At 39.3% G+C, this 20,100-nt stretch overlaps 3 protein-coding genes across 3 annotated transcripts; 2 read left to right on the top strand and 1 right to left on the bottom strand.

Moving 5' to 3' along the window:
- Positions 1–1,558: 1,558 nt before the first annotated feature.
- LOC136236590 (dynactin subunit 1-like) lies at positions 1,559–14,682 on the top strand. Its single transcript, XM_066026801.1, has 28 exons — positions 1,559–2,092; positions 2,839–2,991; positions 3,036–3,215; positions 3,266–3,362; positions 3,468–3,546; positions 3,598–3,757; positions 3,924–4,130; positions 4,733–4,948; positions 5,408–5,593; positions 5,645–5,763; positions 6,051–6,165; positions 6,217–6,270; positions 6,376–6,507; positions 6,778–6,852; positions 7,442–7,498; positions 7,562–7,664; positions 8,397–8,508; positions 8,560–8,653; positions 9,237–9,362; positions 9,430–9,501; positions 11,040–11,110; positions 11,200–11,336; positions 11,446–11,600; positions 12,408–12,479; positions 12,534–12,632; positions 14,118–14,243; positions 14,306–14,401; positions 14,451–14,682. The coding sequence occupies exons 1-28, from the start codon at positions 1,640–1,642 to the stop codon at positions 14,598–14,600; spliced, it is 3,696 nt and encodes a 1,231-aa protein (XP_065882873.1). The 5' UTR covers positions 1,559–1,639; the 3' UTR covers positions 14,601–14,682.
- LOC136236643 (dnaJ homolog subfamily C member 28-like) lies at positions 14,573–15,997 on the bottom strand. The gene is made up of 2 exons (XM_066026866.1): positions 15,730–15,997; positions 14,573–15,598 (listed from the first exon to the last, which is right to left on the bottom strand). The coding sequence occupies exons 1-2, from the start codon at positions 15,946–15,948 to the stop codon at positions 14,663–14,665; spliced, it is 1,155 nt and encodes a 384-aa protein (XP_065882938.1). The 5' UTR covers positions 15,949–15,997; the 3' UTR covers positions 14,573–14,662.
- On the top strand, positions 15,968–20,013 carry LOC136236671 (E3 ubiquitin-protein ligase RNF4-like). The gene is made up of 6 exons (XM_066026896.1): positions 15,968–16,126; positions 16,182–16,484; positions 17,205–17,290; positions 18,815–18,948; positions 19,612–19,708; positions 19,760–20,013. The coding sequence occupies exons 2-6, from the start codon at positions 16,184–16,186 to the stop codon at positions 19,907–19,909; spliced, it is 768 nt and encodes a 255-aa protein (XP_065882968.1). The 5' UTR covers positions 15,968–16,126; positions 16,182–16,183; the 3' UTR covers positions 19,910–20,013.
- The last annotated feature ends 87 nt before the right edge of the window (positions 20,014–20,100 follow it).

The raw sequence follows: 20,100 nt of genomic DNA, 5'->3' as shown, positions 1-20,100 counted from the left end.
GCTGGGGTGCTCTCATGGTCCCTTGAGGATCCAGCGTCATAATGCTTTAGTGTCTGTTGTACGGCCATGCCTTGCTCCAAGATCACCCTGGTGTTCTTAGGGAGCAAGGCATTCCATCTGACCGATCTCGTCCTGGCGACATATACCACCCTGACTTTCATCTTGTAGTCCTGCCTATTTTGATCTCTCCATCAGGAGTACCACTCAGTCTGCTGTCATATCTTCTGCTTCTTCTCAGGCTGGGGTGGCCGCTGCTGTTGGTGAGATAGCTAAGGACAACCAATACCAGGACATTGTGAATGATAATGGAGGAGATTTTATCCCTCTTGTATGTGAGACCTTTGGTGTTTGGTCACCATATGCCCTATCAATTTTAGGATCCATAGCTGACAGAACAACTGTTAGAAACGGTTTACCTCGAAAGTTTGCTAGGCACCAACTTCTCCAGCAACTGTCTGTGACTTTGTGGAGGTACAATGCAAAAATGATACTCCGCCAGTATTCGCTTACTGCTGAGGACGAATTTCCTGACTTTGACATTGGTTAAGTTAAGTACGTATAGGTAGTAATAAGTATATAGTTAGGTAATAAGTAGTAGTATGTTATTTTATTTTTTTTTTATTATTTTTTTTAACTGCTTTTTAATGCAGGCAAGGCCTGCATTAATGGTCTGTGGGCAACTGGTGCCCACAGCCAGAAAAAGTATACGTACAACTTACATTTACAATTGAATGTATAAAATTACAATGAAATTAAGTTAGCTGGCTAAGGTTATTACATACATTTACGTTTGGTATATAGTTGAACTATCCTATAATTTTAAAACTTACATGTGTATTTAATAATAAACTCACTTATATAGCTAAGTACTTATTTTAAGAGAGAGCGAGAAGAAAAAAATAATTAATTACTGCTGAAGTTTGGTGGGCGAGGAGACTTGGAGCAGGTACTACAAGGGCAAACAAAGTGCATACTGTGAGGATTGTCAGAGTTAAAATTGTTAGTAAAATGCTGCCAGAAGATCTTGAGTAACTGTGATTTAATGGTGGAAAAAGGTTGATTTAAGTCAAGTACTGGTAGACTGTTGTAGGTTCTTGGTAATCTGTTAAAGTAGAAGTTACTTTGTTTGTTGGATGATGTAAAATTGTGTTGAAGCTTGTTACTGGTGGAGGATCTGGTAGGATTGCGGCAAAAGTTGACATAGTTACTGATATTGAAATGATTAGATGGATGCTGGATTGATTTTATGAAGAAAAGTATGTCATAAAGATCATAGGTGTACATCAGTGGTAGTATGTTAAGTTTGATAAGACGTGTTTTGTGTTGTAGTTTTCAGTATGTACATGGTTATGATCAGTAATAAGAATAAATATAAATTTTGTGTGGGGGCGGAGAAATTCATCACCACTATCAACGATCTCCAAAAGTTGTAGATTCGGCTGCACAAAAAATGTATTGGAGATCCACCAGACCCTTTTTTCTCCGCCCCCACACAAAAAGAAAAAAAAAGCGGTCTGGGCACGAGACTACCATGAATTATCACGTGCCAGTAATCTGATCACGCGAGATCACTCTAAATAAAGGACACTCGCTAATACGGAGTAGCAACCTCCTGAACCTTGGAACTAACACACCAAACATGTCAGATGAGACCGATGCTGGCGGAAAACCAATCATAGTTGGTGGTAGAGTTTTCGTTAAGGACAAAAACTTAGAAGGAATTGTTAAGTTTGTGGGAACAACAGACTTCGCGCCTGGGAAGTGGATTGGGATTCAGTTGGGCGAGCCTAAAGGAAAAAACAATGGATCTATACAGGGAAAACAGTATTTTACCTGTCCAGATAGCTGTGGCTTATTTGTGCGACAAAACCAAATCATGATGTTGGACAGTGTTCAGCCCACAAAGTCTGATTCTAGGATACCCATGCCATCTTCACTGTCTAAACGTTCACCACGAGGTAGTCCAGCACAGATAAGGAAGCCACCCAGTGCAGCCGGAGATTCTAGCAAAACTTCTACTCCAAGTGCACCAACTTCAATGAAGTCAACATCGCAACCAACCTTACCTAGTAAAGAAGTAGTTAAAGAACAGGTGCTCTACTTGTTATCTTATTTGATGTGCATTCTCTGTGATGTTAAGGTGAAACTTTAGTCTCATGTGGCCAGACCTCACTAGGTACTCCCTAGTCTCGCGTGGCCAGACCGCTTTTTTCGGTGTATTGGGTGGGGAAAAAAGGGTCTGGTGCAACTCCAATAGCTGTTTACTTCTGAGCCATCCCCAGACTCTGGGGGCACTAATTGAATAACATTGGCCGCAAAGGAGGCGCCATGACGTCAGTAAAACAATGAAGTATTCGTACACTCCTACTCCGGTTGTGAGTCTTGTTACACAATGAGGATGAACTTTCAAGACGTTATAAAAGAGACATCGAAGCAAATTAAGATTCGTTTAAAGGACGAACAGATCAAAGCCATCTTGAGTTTACTTACTGACGTCATCAGCGCCTCCTTTGCGGCCAATGTTATTCAATTAGCGTCCCCAGTGTCTGGGGACGGCTCAGAAGTAAACAGCTATTGGAGTCGCACCAGACCCTTTTTTCTCCACCCAATACATGGAAAAAAAAGCGGTCTGGCCACATGAGACTAGGTACCCCTACCTAATGACAGTACAACAGTCTGGCCTGGTAGGACTAGCTAATTCTCATATTAAAAATGCTAAATGTTAAATCCGTGATTTTTGAATCAGAAGTCATCTTACTAAAACCATTTACCATTGGTGGTTAGACCTATTGTGTATATTACCTGGTGTTGTCAATATGATGTACACTACGTGTTTAGACAATAGTGGAGGAGCCTGTGTCAGTTGGCAGCGGTGGAGATGCAGCAAGGGTGAAGGACCTAGAAGAGAAGTTGGCCATCCTGCAACGCAAGAGAGCAGAGGACAAGGCTAGGATCAAGGAGCTTGAGCGAGCCAAACTGCAACTCCAACAAGTGAGCAAGTCTCATCAATTGTCCTCTAATTCTCCGCCTTGTAGATGACAGAATACAAGCAACGTTGGGTGGAATCCCAAGGAGAGCTACAGCAACAACTGAAGGTTGTCAGGAAAGAAGCTAAAGAAGCTGTAGAAGCTAAAGAGAAGGTCGAGGAAGAATTGAGAGACCTTAGTGATGCCGTAGAGATGGCTACCCTTGATAAAGAAATGGCAGAAGAACGGGTAAGGAAATCTTATGTTGCTTGAAACATATAGAATATTGTATTGGACAGTCTGAAAGCTTGAACAGTGAGTGTGAAGCATTAAAAGAAAAGGTTGAAGAATTGACTATTGACCTGGAAATCATGAAGAATGAAATTAGTGAATCAGGTATGAATCAAACCCATATAATTTGAAAATTAGCGTGTACTGTAAAATTTCAAATTCTTGAATGGTGTACCAGTTTCAAAAGTATGATGAACTGATTCTACTCAGGTCTTGAAGGGGCAGTTGCAGGCTATCAGACTAAGCAACTGGAGCAACAGAACCATCGACTGAAGGAGGCCTTAGTGAGGTGAGTAAAATCTCACTCCATACCAGTGACATGTACACACACTGTTACAAGGTTGAGGGACATCTCACAACAAGACAAATCTGAGCTGCAACATACCAATAAAGAGTTGGAGAAGACCAGCACAGAATTGACTACTCTTCAACAACGAAATGATTCCCTCAAGGAAGAACTAACGAAAGCCGAAGACACTATTGATGAGTTGAAAGAGCAGGTAGAGGAATCAACCCATACTCATACACACCGTACCAAAACATGTAGAATCTCACATACAGACATTGTACATGTGCACACGTGTGTGCGCGTGTGCGCGCACACACACACACATTTTGCGTACATGCAACTACACACATATTGGTTTACTGTGTTCTTACATAAAGGTGGATGATGCTTTGGGGGCAGAAGAGATGGTGGAGAAACTAACAGACAAGAACCTACAATTGGAGGAACGTATCGAAGTGCTGGAAGAGACAGTGGCTGATCTTGAAGCACTAAGAGATATCGCTGAAGAGCAGGAAGAGCTAAGAGTAGAGTTGGAACATGACATGAGAGAGGAACTAGACATGCAGTTGAACAAGACCAGGGAGGTGGGTGTCACCACATGTATATTCATGCAATACAGTAGTACTGTATAGGAGCTAGGATAATAATGAAGGATGCTAAAAATATCATCACTTTTTTGTTATAGCAGCTTGGCAGTATAGGTCAGTCCTTCAGAGTGATCCCAAACCCTTTTTAAAATTTTGAATTTTTCAAATCATTACTGTGTGTTCTATTAGAGTAAATAACTGCATAATTATGGTGTGTAAACATCTATATGTGTAAATGAGTGAAGAGAAGTGTTCCAAGTGCCTTGTGTATCAAGATTGCAACATTAAGCCACATAAACTTAATTTTTAGTTTCTCATCTCCTCCCCGCTTGTTGTTTTTTCTCACCACATCTATGATTTATATACTACCATTGTTGGTTGAATGTTGCCATTACGTAACTCTTAGTAACTAGCCATGGGCTATATAGTGTATTCTGAGTCAGCTAATACAAAAATCCTCCCACCTGAGTTGCTAATTTGATTGTTGGTAAATTAGAAATTATTTAAGTACACACGTTTTTATTAAACCTTCTTGTTGATATGGGTTCCTTCCCCTCTAGTGTTTCAATTACTTAGCTGTTTACTACTATTTATTCTAGACGGAGCGTAAAGTAGATGCAGCCCAGGAGGTCATAGTTGATCTTCAACAGACGATCGAGAAGTTCCGTGAGCTGGTAAAGAACCAACAGGCAACCATCGAGGAGCTACAGTTGAAGGGAGCAAGTAAACAACAACATGAACTTGATGCTCACTCTCATGCGGTCCTCACTCTCAACCGACAACTGAAGAGTTCCTCTATGAAGGCACACTCCAGAGTGAGTATATATTGTCACTAAATAGATCTAGAGATGATAGTCGTGATATGCTGCTGTATATCATAACATAATTCCATGACGCGGTAAGAGCTTTTATTGTCAAAAGGTGCCATATATTCAGAAGCCTACATGCAGGGGTTACCGGGAAATATATAGCTTATACAAAAGCATGTTAGAAGCAAGAAGCAAGTTGCATAGTAAAAGTAAAAGCCACTGATAGGAACTCGCAAAATGAATGTTCTCATCTGTTGTGCTTCATGATTATGATGTGTTTGTGGCTAGTTTTTGTGCTTAGTCTAATTGTACTCTCCAATACAAAAAAAAATTATATTGGAAGGTTTCTTACTATCTGTAATCTATGTTCATGATATCTGTCGTATTTCAGTTGCAATTTTGGGGAAATGTGTGAACCGCTTTATCCATTACATATGCATATGGGTGTATTTATATTGTTAATAGACTGTAGAGTTTGAGCTACGCAAACTTGAAGCTCAGCAATCAATGGATCATATTAACTTGCTCAAGTCATTCATGCCAAGTTCCTTCCTCACTTCGGGAGGTGACTATGATGCCATATTGACTTTGATGCTGTTACCACGGTTACTGTTCAAAGCTGACCTCATACTATCTCAACTGAGGCATCAGGTTTGATTGTGGGGATTAGTTTCTCAGTGATGTCATCTTTTCCACCTACAGTACAAACTAGAGGAAAAGATTAATGTGACTAATGCCACCGAAGGAGAGAGGTTGGCATTTGTTACACACTTGGCTAACAAGTTGTGTCATCTGATCAGGCTTGTCAGTAGGGTGCAGAGGTTTGTGCTTGCGTGTGTGTGTGAGTGTGTGTGGTGCCATGTGGGGCTTTGTTTCTAAAAAGACCCTCCATTGCATTGACAAGTCATTTTTGTGTCGTCTTTATTTTATAAGGTGTAATGCATATGAGCTTGTATACACGTTTAACATTAAATTTTTGTGGGCCTGGTCATCCTGACTTGATTTTCAACATGTTTAGGGTGTCGTCGTGCGGCCCACTGCTTATGTGTATGTGTAATTTAAATATACTTAATATGCAATGTATTTAGCTGGGATGGTCATTTCTTAGAATACTTGGTTGTTGTGAGGTAGAGCTATACAGACAGATGGGTGGCCACAGAGATGAGCTTTCACTTCATGAGAGGTCCCTAGATGTGCTGGTTGGACTACTAAAGGAAGAAATGGTACATTTATATAGCAACTTCTTTTCTGAATTTACTGTTTATTGTGTTTAGTTGGATGAGACTGTTTCTCTGGCTGGCTTGGAAAAAGCTATCAACTATTTTGAGGTAGTGTATGTGTGTGCAGTTTGTGTTAGTCTGTCTGTCCATGTTGCGTACATGCTTGCATGCGTATGGTACATGGCCTGGTAAGTGTATGTGTTTTACTTGCAGGGTTTGCTTGATACCCAACTAGCAGAACAGCCATTTTCGTCGTCAGAATTTCTATCTGACTATCTGCGAGTGTTCCAGGCAAGCACAGATTCTGCAATTGTCAAAATGCTGCAAATTAAACTGTTCATACCTGTAAGTTGTGACAGTGTGCATGTGGTGGTAACTATATGTAGTGCACGTATGTATGTACATACGTATGTCTGTATGTTTGTGCAGTGTGTGGGTGTATGAATTACACACACGCACACACCGCACACGTGCGCGTGCACACACACACTGTGTGTGTGCACAACACCTGTATACACATTGTGTGTGGTGTATATGTGTGTGTGCATAGTTGTGTGGTGCAGGGGGTGTCTTGTTTATTATTGGTTGATCATGTCACTATCATTCATTCATTAGGAAGTCTGCACATTTGCCACACAACTGAAGGAACTTGAGAGTCATGGTGGTGACGTCGCACAAGTGTGTCGCCGGGTTAGTACTATCACCATAGTAACGCACTGTACACACCTAGTTCTAATATTAGAAGTAGCCCATCACTTTAAACTACCTGTTTTATGTGTATCACAAAGAACTGTAGTTGTTTCATAATGTATACCAATATCATATCTGTTGATTGTACTGTGATTGGCTTACAGAAAATATTTGTTGGTTTTGTTTAACCTCAAAGTAATTATGTTGAAACTCTGGGACCATGACAGTAATAATCATCTGCATGCTAAATTCGGCTTCAAACACACAAGGAAAAAATCCCTACAACCCGAACTGTAGGCCACCCAATGTTTAGTCGGGCGCCACACTCAGTCTCCTCTGGGAGAGATGAGCTACAGCTTCTGTTTGTTAATGGCAACCAGTCAGTCTGCATGTATAACATCCTATTGCATCAAATACAATCCATTCCTTTCACATGCTATGGAGGAGTTAGCCAGTAATCTGAAAACCAATTTGTAAACCTTGTTAAGCTCTAATGACTTAATAGCTAGCCAGGCCTCTGTGTACAGTTTTTAGCTGTATTCAGTTGTGAATGATGTTGTTCATTACACTGCACTTTGGACTGTTACAGATTAAGAGAAAGATTCCAGCTGGAGACAGCAGGAAGAAATTTCAGTTTGGTGCTGAGGTATGCATTAATTGTGCTGCTGATAGCCACACCCGCTTTTGCAAAATGCTCCACCCACTGTAGGTGATGACATCACTGCAGCAGTGCTCACAGCTGTTCCACGTCATACAAGATGGTATGCAGAAACTGCAACTACTGGCCAGCCAGAAAACAAACAGTCTTTCAGGTAAGATTGATATTTGCATGGCTTTTTCAGTGTGGTTGTGTACACTTCGGGCTAATTGCACTCCATCTCTTGCCATCCTCACAATATACAAAACCGAAAGATTTTAATTTGGCTGGTTTTACAATGATTTCTGGAAACATTTTCCAGTGAATATTGAATAATCAATCACCAGACAGCTCTTCCCAATAAAAACTACATTGAAAATGACCACATCCTTAATAAGAGCACCTGACCATATCAAGTAGGTTCTATAAGATGTAGTTCATGTTTTCAATAATAGGATCACCTCTCATTATAGTTACTACATACTCTTATGTCAAGCAAGAGTACATAATAATAGAAGAGGGAGGAGAGTGTGTAACTCTTAATATACTCCATACAAACACACTGCGCTCAAACCCTCCTACTTCAATCCATAAAACTTCTAGTAATAAATCAATACCTTCAAGTGAACAGAAGACTGTTGATATTTCCTAATTGAAGCAGTAGAAGTATTACAACCTCCTTCATAGAGCAAGCCATTTGTCACCTTTGGTGGCTATAGTTGATTGCACAAGGTCTGAGCGCTGTGAGTTTGGTGAATCCACTGAAGTTAGACACTCTTCTCCCCACTCTATTATTATGTACTCTTGTGTCAAGGTAGGTCACAATAATAGCACCACCTGATTATTGGACCTGTTAATGACCCTATTGATGAGTATTATAATATCTACTCCTTTTTGTATTCATCAGATGGTGAGCTGCTACCTAGTGGCGTAGTGGAGGAACTTTATCGTGAAGTGTCCGCTCAGATGATCCGTAATCTTCCCACTCCTCCAGGTGATGGTTCTCAAGATGGGATGAGGTTAGTTGGTGATGGCTACCATGGTGGTGATAGTAGGTGTTGTGTTTGTAGGGCTGCGTTGTCTGCTGTTCTGACAATACTGAATCGAATAGCAAATGCTACACAGGATGGTGAATATGATACCGACTCTGCTAGGGAGGCACTGGTATGTGTCTTCATGTCTTGCATGTCTGTCCGTCTGTCAGTCTATGTACATTATGGTGCCATCCATCCGTAATATAATTCACATAGAGGGATTCACAATGTGATATCACTATGAGTAATGTTCACTAAGAGTATGAACATCATGTGTTGCTTACAGTTCCACTTAGTCAACAGTTTCAGTTCACAAATCTTCCATCATCGTGGGCTTGTAAAAAGGTTTTCATCCCTTGTACTGCTCCTTGTTATGTGCCCCAGACACTTTTTTTGTGCTTTTCCTTGTGTGCACACACTGTGCATATATTTGCTTTATAGGCAAGAGTTCATAGTAAGAAAACAGTGAGCACCTTATTAATTGTTTTGCTCCTATCAACAGTACTCAATACCTATCAATCAACAGTTCTCTATCTTCAGTAACAGTTCTCTATCTTCAGTAAAAGTGTTAATTTGTTCAAAGATCATTGTGTCTATTCAATGTTATGTGCAGCCCTCGCTATTTGTTTTTTGTATTTTTATTATGAACTCATTGTATAGGACGTAATTTACATTACCTATTAAACATACTTGCTTGTTGTCAATCTATTCAGCCCGCACCTTGTGTGCTGCGTGCTGCAGCTGTGAAGGCAGAGCTAAGTGACACTGAAGGACTACGCTACAAAGTGGAGGAGAAGAATCAAGATATTGTTGAACTGAAGAAAACCATCAAAATCAAGGTGTGCTCTTAATAAGTATCTGTTTTGATTTGAACATTTTTCACTATGTCTAATTGTTGCTTATCAGGCTCAAGAGTTAAGTGAGTCTGGAGTCAAGATTGGTTTACTGGAGAAGAAAGTGGAAAATGCTGGCAGTGAGGTATAACACACATTCGTTAATAAACTTACAATGTGTGACTAAACTGTGCTCTGCATTGTATGCAGAGTAAGTCACCAATGACTGCAGGCTACATGCTACACAAGAACTTAAATATGCTCTCCAAATTCAGGACTATACATTTAGAAGGGGTAACCTTTACTGAAATTTTAAAGTGTTCCCCTGAATTTGGCTCCATCCATTCTTGACAGTTAGCAAGTTGCAATACCTTTACATGTCCATTATAAGGAGATTCGTAAAAAGGATTTACACTGTACACATGTCCCATTATAATTTCCAAAGGAGTTTCAGCAGTGCAAACATGTGCACATTGGTCTGAATAGAGCTCCATCCAACATTATCTTGTATCACAGATATCTCATCCATTCACTGATGTTCTCTGTGTGTGAATATTTTGGGTTGGGTAATAGTATTGTGTTATTCTCTTCTCAACAAATCCAATTACTACACATTATCATGTGAAACAGCCATAGCCAATAGCTAGGCAGACTGTCAAGTGTTCTTTATGAACACACAATGTTGCAATGACATCACCATTAAAATGTACAAGTGATAAATTGTTACAGATGTTAATTTTTTTTCCAGCTGTTGTGTTGTTTGCTTTGATGGTATACAGTGTCAGATTACTGTCGCTAACCGATATCCCCTGAGGACTAGTGCAATCCCCTGTTGTGTAATAGAAGGCTTTTGTGTGCGTAAATTTGACAAGCTTTATTGCATATCATAATGATCCCACATGCCATGCTCATGTGCATTTTTATTGTCATTTTTTTTTTTGTCAGTTTTCTAAATGATAATACAATTACAGTCTTTAAAAGAATCTTGTAAGAAAGCAGCTTTCATATATGCCATATTGAATTAACAGCTGCTCTATTCTCTGATCATGCTCCAACCCAGTGGCTCAAGCTAAGAAATAAGTTGACACTCTCAGATCTCACTTAATAGTTGTTCATGATGTTACTTTCAGTCGCTTGGGAGTCCTTGTTACATCTGCTGGCTTACTGCTATTGCCATGTGTGGATAGTTGTCACCTTTTATTCACCAAATATATGCAAACCACTCATGATACTACTGTTGGCCACATCAACTTATACTATCATTGGTTTTTCATCCACACCCACGTCACTGTTTACCACTGCAGCAATACTGTTGGTGGTTGAATGCAGCCATTAGGCAACAACTGATTGCTTTCTGAGTTGTGTGAGCTTTTCAACTATCCATGTTCTAAAAATAATTGCTGTAACCTTTTATTACAAATACTTTTGTGAAAAGTCTTTGCAAAGTTCCAATGAGAATGTAGACATGTACTGAAATTTCTACTCAGAAACCATACGTATGTACATAGTTACTATTACATGAAATTTGGAATCTGATCCTTTTATTTAGTCTATTGTCCAGCTGTGTTTTTCAAGCATTGTAAACGAAAGGTGCAACCCATATACGTATGCATAAGTAACACATTAATCTCTTCCAATGTAGTGTAACTAGTGTTGATATGTTTTCCGTTACTTGGTTACTAGGTTCATGTGCAGCTTAAGGAAAAAGAAGATAGGATTATAGAACTAGAACAATGTATTAGAAGCCAAGAAGAGTAAGCAAGAGCTATGCAACATTAGTTTGATGTTAAGCTATTGTGTATTGTGTGTTAAACGGTCAGCTGTTTTGTATTGTTGTTCATAGGAAATTTGAAAAGGCGATGGATGTGTTGCAAGGTGACATTGACGCTTTAGAACAAGAGAAAACACAACTGACAAAGAAGCTGGACCTTCAGTCAAGGAAATCAATCGCTGGAATCATGGGGTCACGATATACTGCTAGTGAGAAAATTTGTTTGTAATGGTATAATCTCCAAACAGCATAGTCTAGCTTCTGTCTGTTTGCCATATGGAAAGGGACAAACATATTTATATTTTTGTTTGTTTGTAGGTGATACTGTGGCAGCATTTATGTCTGGTTTAGGTCAGACCGGTAGCAGAGGGGCTACCCCATCCTCAGCAGCTGCTAGCCATGCTGGTGGGTCAGTGGCTGGATCAACAGGTGGTACCATTGTACTTCAGGACTCTCCGCAACTCACCACAAAGGTATTGGGGTACTCTCATAAGAATTCTCTTATGATAATAAAGGGAGCTCCCAAAAACTTGCAGTCATATACTTATAGCTTACGTGTCTTTGTAACCATATTATTAGGTACATACATCCCCCTATATATCAAATTAACATCCTATTATGTTGGCTGTTCTTACCCAAGTCCTGGTGTGCGATTGGCTTAATTTGAGAAACAGCGGGCAGTCCAGAACATGTACCTGACCAAGTTAGTGCACAGTTTGTGCATTACACTTATCGTATGACTATGGCGATGTAACGAGCATCATGGTCAATCTACCTGGCCAAGCAGCTCCATTAGTTCTGGGTTACCAGATATATGCATGAGTGGGTAGGTATTTATATGTTTTCAGCATGATGGCTTGATTTATCAAGGATACTGTACCCGACTCTAACAATTTCACCAGCACAACATGTATATAGGATGCACATGCATGCTGCTAATACTAAAAGACGATGCATGGTGCCCATTGTCCACCCCACTATCCCTGTATCTTATAGTATTCTGTTAATTTTATTTACTGCGTAAATAACATTTTACTAACAAGAGTGGTCACCACTAGCATGTGATGAGATCTTGTTCATGTCATTATGGCATGTGATATGTTTGAACTCCACAATGGTGCACCCCAGGTGCTGCCTGGTGATAACCAAGCACATGACGTGGTGGGGGTACCCATGACATGCATGATATGATCTGCTAATATTCTGAGCCCATTGTATATATGCTGAGTTGTAAAACAAGTCTCTATATTTACTCGTATGCTATGCATTTTTCTTTACAGCTTGAATCATTGAATAAATGCCTACAGTATTCACAAGAGGAGAACCTTGCACTGAAAGCTAAGATTGCTCGAGTAAGGAGTGCCTGGTGGTTGGTATGTACATGCTTGCGTGTTCTCTGTTTGCAGGCTCAGTTGGCATCACTGCCAAAGTTGTCTCTTCGACGGAAGCCAACAGCTGATTCTGAGGTTGTGCAACTGCAAAAGGAAGTGGAGAATGTGCAGAAGGTAACATACCACTATAACAACAACTTGGATGCATGCGTGTGCACGCACTTCACTATGCTACACGCACACGCGTGAGCACAACACATGCATGCACACACACACACGTGCGTGCGACACAGCCCTGTGCACTGTCCATCCAACAAAAAAATTCCCAACCTTTCATGGGAAATACACACACTTAATCAAGAGATGCCAAATACCCTATTTATAAACTTTTGTTTAGAGGACAGGTGGATAGGGGCCTGAATCATTGAAAACAAAATACATTCCTTCTTGCACTTAAGCATAACCTGTATGCATTGATTGTTGGAACCCTGATCCTCCCTGGTCTCCACCACATACGTAGTCAGGGACAGGATGTTGCCATTGGGCACTCCCTAACAAGTGGTATATTACCAAACACTCATCTATACGTGTACACTTGCAAATACAAAACCTTATGATTACACCAATTGGGCCATGTAATCAGGTACAAACCATGAGAATATTACACAACAAACAATGTAATGGAGGTATGTTTCACATCATCTATTTTGACTATCTTACTGATATAACAGAACCATTATATGATCAGTTATATCAAGAGTAAATTTACTCGTATTGGAGGTTCCAAGTTTCTGTGATGGTCTTTTTGAGTTTCATGATTTCATGATGCAGGCGATATGGCTAGTTGTTAAATTCCCTGTTACACTGAAGCTCTGTCACCACACCATTAAATTACGCATAAGAAAAGCTTTTAATTGGCACTTGGTTTTCAATGAGACCCTCCAAAAAGTGCTTTTACAAATCCTATGAGCTCACATGAGTGTCCTAGTATCCAATAGGCCTGCAGCTGTTTTGTGATTTATCAGAAACAATTGTCTATGCTAGATGGTTTGTACAGAAGGTTTAGGTGTAGATATATACTTCAGTAAGCCCCAGTGGTTTGATATTTGGTTTGATATTAGTAGTACACAGGACAATTGGAGATGTCATCATGTGATGAAGAGCTTACCGCATGAAACAGAAAACAATGGAAGAGAATAGCATCAGAAATTGTATTCAAGGTCTCCATAATCCTGTGCAGCCAGATTAAGCATCAGTTTAGAAGTTAAAATATGCAAATTCTTTGTTATAGCACTTAATGTGTGTCGTACCTCCTCTGATTGAGAACTGTATAAGGTCTTCTGAACTTATATATAACAAAACTGTTAGTACAATAATAGGAGGTAGTTGAGTGAAATTTTCAATTAAAGTTTTGTGGTCGTATCTTGTAATACTTTTATGATACTCTGGCAGCACCATAATTATTATTATGACAATGGATACTTCCAGTTGATGAATTCCTAATATGGATGAGTCTATTCAATTATGGGACTTCAACCAACTGCCCCAGAGTTACCCTGTTAACCAAAGGACACACAAAGCTACAGTATACACATATGCTATGCATGGCATGCACCACACACTACACTCAATTGATAACACACATATACATACTTGTAGGATTGCATGCAGTTCAGTGCAGTGAGATATGTTGTTGACATCACCCAACCTAGTGGTGTATCTGCTGAGAAACAACTCAAAAAACAACTACAGCAGAAACAGGAGCTGAAATTGAGGAAAGCCAAGGTGTGTGTAAAGTACTTGCCTTTAACTGCATACCCAAACATGATTATACCATTCTACTGCAGGTACTAGAGAAGGGGAAAGTGCTACTTGCTTCACAGTTGCCTGGGGGGCTTGTTAACACTGATGTAACGTCATTTGTCTCACCTAGTTTCAGCAAGGTAAGTACTCCCATTAACTTTTAAGTAATCATGTATGATTGGCCCTCAGGCATTGGATGAGACTGCAAATCCACAGCTGATTGGTAGGATTAGGATACAGAAGGGTCCAGCTCAAGGGAGCCCCACCCCTTCACAACCCACACCCCTTTTAATGACTGCTGAACAACTATGGATGTTACACACAGCATTAGTGAAATAACTTTAAAAATCAGATCAGCTGTACACAAATTACATTATACTGTAAATATTTGATGAATGCTACTACTTTTTTGTGAATTCAATCTTTGATAGAAGAAACTGATACAGTTCATTAAATTTGCTCTTTATGTCATAGGTCCACTGGTGGGTATATGTGAGTGTGTCATCAGGGTCATGTTCAATGGGTACTGGGTTATCAGTTAATACCTGAGAGACTAGTCTCTGTAACTGGTAGTGAATTTTCTGCTGGTTAAGGATGGGTACGATCAAGTTAAACTTGTCCACCATTTTGTTAACTAAAACCAAGTCACATTCACACTCAGCTAAAAACTCGTTCCACTTCTTAGTGTTGTACAAGTCCATAGGCAGTGGACCAAGCTGTTTCCATTTCATACAAATCTTTTTTCTTAACTGGTTCACTTGTGTGTTGATGTCCTTACCAAGGGTCACCCATTGAGGGGCAAACCCCGTGTTTACTAAAATTTGATTGAGTCTTTCTGTGGTTCTATCCAATACTGGGTTTGGTGGCTCCTTTAGTTGGGACAAAGGTTTACCAGTACCTGGCAAATCGTTAAATTCACCCCTCGACATTGACTCCAATATTAAATCATTAACAAGCCTATCCATTCCTTTACTGAACTTTTGCTTTCTTGTGTACTCAACATCTGAATTAGTTGCTTGTTGCTTCTTATCCAAGACTGCTGGCATTTTTTCCTCCTTGTTCTCAAAATGTTTACGGACACTGTGTTCAAAAATAGTTTCTGTAGCTGATTCACATTTCTGCTGCTGGTGTGCCTTGTGTCTCTGATACAGTGTGGTTCCAGTACCCCCCGCAGTGTACTCTAAATAACGTCGGTGTTGCAGTTTACGAGACCTACCACCAAATGCTAAGCTGTGGTCTAAGGCCGTCAATTCATCTTCAATTATCTCCGCCGTTTTGTCTGCAGATAATTGTACCTCTTTAGCCTGCTGCATACAAATCCTGTAGGCTTCTTGCACCTATTAAAACATCTCACATGAAAATGCAAAACACTTCTGGTTGTAAAATAAACACATTAATTAGACTATTTACAACATACATACTATGCATGTTTTGTATAACAGTAAACATTAGGAGACTAAACAAATACCTCTGAAAACTTTTGTGCATCTGCAGAACCAGAAGAAGAATCAGGGTGGTATATCCTAGCTTTGTCAAGGTAGGCCCTTCGGATATCCACCTCTCCACACTCCGCCTTCACCTCCAGTAGCTTCAGAGCTGACTCATATTCGCTACTATGATGTGATAATTGCCTAACTATAAACACTAGAGACAGTGGGTTTCCTAAACTGATTCTTGAGGCAAACATCGATCAAACAAACCCCACAATCATAAATAATATTGAATATGTAAATGATCACGTGCTAAATTTAAAAACGGTATAAAAAGTACCGAAGTGGAGCCACAGGAAAGAAGTACGCCCTGACGTAACGTAACGAGCTCTACGGTAGACGAAGACATTTGATTAGACGAAAACGTCGTATACGGTGAGTTCTATGCCACCCATAAATCTGATATGTTCTATTTAACACGTCACAACAGATATGCTTGAAACGCCTAGAAAAAGGAAAGTTTCTGACGGTACTGATAGAAAACGCAGAACGAAACAGCCTCGAGTGTCATTCATAATGGCGTCGAGTGTAGAAAACGTCCAGGCGGACAACAGTTTATTGGACGAGGACGACGAGGGCCTACCCGCAACACCATTTCTTCCCAGAATGTTGCGTACTGAACAGAGGAATACTAGCAGTGCTGCGAGCAGCCAACCATCCAATCGTACTATAGTCAACCTATCAGATTCTTCTTTAACAGAAGAACCCTCAATTGTCGTGATGAATGAAACAAGTAATCTTTTTTTTTTTTTTTGCACAGAATATGTTTGTGCTCTGTGTACACTTTTGTACCGTGATGTGTGGAGTTTAGGGGGTTGGCATTACATTGCATCTTGGAGGTTTTCAACAATAACGTTAGTAACTGACCGTGTACAAAAATTCTCTGTGAAATCAATAATGCTGATTATCTCACCATTGTACAAGTACTGTATTTATACCTTTGTGTTGGTGTGGTGTATGTGGGCGTCATGCCATGCAGGTGTACAATAGTTAATATGTGCAGTGGTGATGTCTTTTGTGGTGTATAGAGAGGACAGGATATGGTAAATTACACACACTATTGCAGTGGTCTGTTAGTAGTACCATATTGGTCAAAATCATGAATGTAATGAAAATTGAATGAAAGCAGATCTATGGTGGTGTATGTGGGTAGCTGTTTCTACATTGTGTAGTGTGTCTGTGTGAAGGAAAGTGTTATTATAGCTTAGTTCACATTAGTCTTTGAATGAACGAACAAACACACACACACACGTGCAACTTGTAAAATTATATTTGTGTGTGTATGCACAAACAACTTGCTATATACAAAATGTCACGATATTCCACATGCCATGGCTGCACTGTTACACATGTACACAATCTACACATCCTAAATGTTTCCATTTACCTAGAATTTCCTCTTTTGTATATGTGGTTTAATATCCACACCATAATGTTGATGTCATTACTGTAGACACAAGAAGACATCCCAGTAGTGGCCCTGAGGTAGTTGACCTAACTGTTGATAATAATGATGTCGTTGATCTCACATCCAGCATGGTAAGCTGTCTCTGTGTGTGAATCATGTGATAGTACGTATACAACTACACATGTGCCATACAAAGCTTTCAATTGATTTGTTTACTGCATGTTTCAAATTGGGTCCTATCATGCCATTATAATAGCATTTCTGGATTATAATTTGACAGATCAGTAAATAAAATTATGTATTAATGAACAATAGTGGGTATTTTTATGATGTTAACTGTTTGCCAGCACCTTGTCAGAGTAAGAGTCCTACACCTTACCAGTGACTGGAGTAAGGTTATAGGAATAACTTATCACATTTCAGGATGTCACTTTTAGATGTTTCTATGCTTTATAGAGGCTACATTACATTTGATAGAATTTGAACTTTAATATTCATATTATTTTTCTATTATTCTTTGATGTACCAATTCAAATGCACGCATGTTTACAGTTAAAAGTACTTACAAGGGCCAAGGTAAATCTTGGAACAATTTAAAAACTTGATTATGAAATTGTATGTGGGAGGCAGTATGTGCTGCTGTATCTAAAATTGTGCAGTTTTCATACGTGCTTTCTGCAACAATTTTACAATGAATAGGGGTGGACAGCCTAAATTTTAGTAAAATTGGTCAGTCAGCTTCAATGTCACAACTAGGCTGACATACTGTGTAATATAGTTAAGTGGTCTAATGGAGAACTACAGGCTAATATTTTGCATCAAAAGTCTAAAGCTATACCTTCATTACTAACAGCATGATTTTGAAGTTATAAGATTGCCTGCTATGTAGTACCCTCAGTGTGATGTATCTTAAGTTATTCCACAAATTATGGCTTTCCCTGAAGACAAAAGTGAACACATATAACTTTCATTTTCCTCACTGAATCTGATTCAGCTGCTAGCAATACTCGTGCTAGCAATACTCGTGCTAGCAATACTCGTTCAACTACATTCAATCAAGGAGACACCACACACAACTGGTAGTGGCCTAGTAAGGAGCCAACAGGACAGTGTTTTTGATAGAGCTGATAAGTGCTCCATTTCTTCATGGCCAATTTGACTGTGAATTCTGAACACCATGGGGTCCATTTTTATAGGCCTCATTTAATTTCAACACTGAATTTGTGTACAATGCCATAACATAGCAGAAATTTGATCCATAAACCCTATCAAAGTATTTTAATGCTTGATATGTAATTTGCTATGAGGTGGTTATGTGTGCATGTTAGTTTAGTTGATTTTCTAATGTGTTGAAAATTTAATAAAAGCAATTCATGTAGGCAATGTTATGTTTCTCTGGCTGATGCTGGCTTCAAGTATGTTGTCTATTTGAATATAATGATGATCACTTTGAATCTCCTGAAGTACATCCCTATACAAGTGCCATGGGAAAATGTCTTGATGACTTGTACTTGGGCCACACTCTCAATTAATCATCCGTTAAATTTGTTTGTTTCAATTTAAATTTGGAAACCAATTTGTCACCTAATTGTTAAATGTTTTGTGTTCAATATGTGTGTACTACAAGTGTTTAATGTGTTTTGTGTTTCTTTTAGGTTCCTATTATGCCTGAACAGGAATATCTTAATGAACGGCCCAGTTGTAGATTCTCTGGTGTAGAAATTGTTGGAATAAAAAGAGCTACTGAAAGAGCTACTGTTATAGTTTCTCCAGCAAAGGAACCAAGAAAGTATGTATGTATGTAGTGTGTATGGTGTGGTGAGTGTTTGTCAAGTATACATAGTGTGTGTAATTGTGTATGTCTGTGCATGTGGTGTACACACATGCACATACACTATAATGAGCACATCTGCCATATCGTGTTATTATAGCAACTGTTTGGGTTGAGTGTGGGAAGCTCCCAGATAGAGGCTAGTAGAATGTGACCCATGCTTGTAGTACTTTTGTGACTTCAGACAGTCACATCAACACAGCCCATTTTAGCTATAACTGTTTCTGCATGTTGTGTATAGTTTGTATGTATGTGTGTCATGTGCATACGTGGGTGTGGGTGTGTTCATGTTTTCATAGTGGTATGATGATTACATACATGGTAAGGTAAATACCTTAATAGTTATCGTGTACTCTCCAAATTGAAGTTCTCCCCATGGTGAAACTAGCTGAAACTGCACTTTTAGTGACCACTTCATTGATTAGACCATGTATGTGTGATATTATAAAGTCACTTCCTCTTTGAGGCATTTTATTTTGATCCCATTAACAAGCTATGGGCATGTGACAATTGTAGTGTTGTAACAGCTTTGCAAATTTGTTGTGATGTAAGCTAGGGAAATACAACAAGGTTTGTTGGTCATGATATAATTGCTATAGAAGTGTTTTGCATGATTCATAGGAGACCAGCTAAAGAGAACAAAGAAAAAGAACAAACAACAGCAGTTAAAACTGCCCTAGATGTTATCTGCCCAATATGTCTGGACAAAGCAGAGCAGGTAAATTGAGCTATACCTATGGGAAAGATGCATACTATTTTTGTTCCATAGTTTCAACCTGCTGGTCGAACTCTGGTGTCTACTCAGTGTGGCCACTTGTTTTGTAATGAGTGCATCAAGAAGACAATCAAAGAGCTTCATCAATGTCCAACTTGCCGGAAAAAGTTGACAAACAGATCATACCACCCAGTGTACATTTAAATTTTCAACATAATTCTGAACACACGCATGTCCGTATCCGTTACACTTCCATATTGTAATAGTGTTGTAATATTACAAGTTACAACTGTGATTTTTTTATATTACTTGAGCTACACATGGGTACACAAAAGGTTGACAATGTATACATGCTTAAATCCAGCTAAATGACTTGGGTAAGTTGCTCAATTAGC

The sequence above is a fragment of the Dysidea avara genome, chromosome 10, assembly GCF_963678975.1.
Source record: "Dysidea avara chromosome 10, odDysAvar1.4, whole genome shotgun sequence".
Taxonomy (NCBI): Eukaryota; Metazoa; Porifera; class Demospongiae; order Dictyoceratida; family Dysideidae; genus Dysidea; species Dysidea avara.
Note: the sequence above shows the minus strand (reverse complement) of the source record. Positions and strands in the feature narration are given on the sequence as shown.

Excerpts from the sequence above, each read along its gene's own strand:
- LOC136236590 (XM_066026801.1), top strand. The coding sequence starts at position 1,640 with ATGTCAGATGAGACCGATGCTGGCGGAAAACCAATCATAGTTGGTGGT. Across the intron at positions 8,509-8,559 it reads GGTTCTCAAGATGGGATGAG|GGCTGCGTTGTCTGCTGTTC; the intron begins GTTAGTTGGTGA and ends TTGTGTTTGTAG. Across the intron at positions 14,244-14,305 it reads TGAAATTGAGGAAAGCCAAG|GTACTAGAGAAGGGGAAAGT; the intron begins GTGTGTGTAAAG and ends ATTCTACTGCAG.
- LOC136236643 (XM_066026866.1), bottom strand. The coding sequence starts at position 15,948 with ATGTTTGCCTCAAGAATCAGTTTAGGAAACCCACTGTCTCTAGTGTTT. Across the intron at positions 15,599-15,729 it reads ATGCACAAAAGTTTTCAGAG|GTGCAAGAAGCCTACAGGAT; the intron begins GTATTTGTTTAG and ends ATGTTTTAATAG.
- LOC136236671 (XM_066026896.1), top strand. The coding sequence starts at position 16,184 with ATGCTTGAAACGCCTAGAAAAAGGAAAGTTTCTGACGGTACTGATAGA. Across the intron at positions 16,485-17,204 it reads TGTCGTGATGAATGAAACAA|ACACAAGAAGACATCCCAGT; the intron begins GTAATCTTTTTT and ends TCATTACTGTAG. Across the intron at positions 17,291-18,814 it reads TTGATCTCACATCCAGCATG|GTTCCTATTATGCCTGAACA; the intron begins GTAAGCTGTCTC and ends TGTTTCTTTTAG.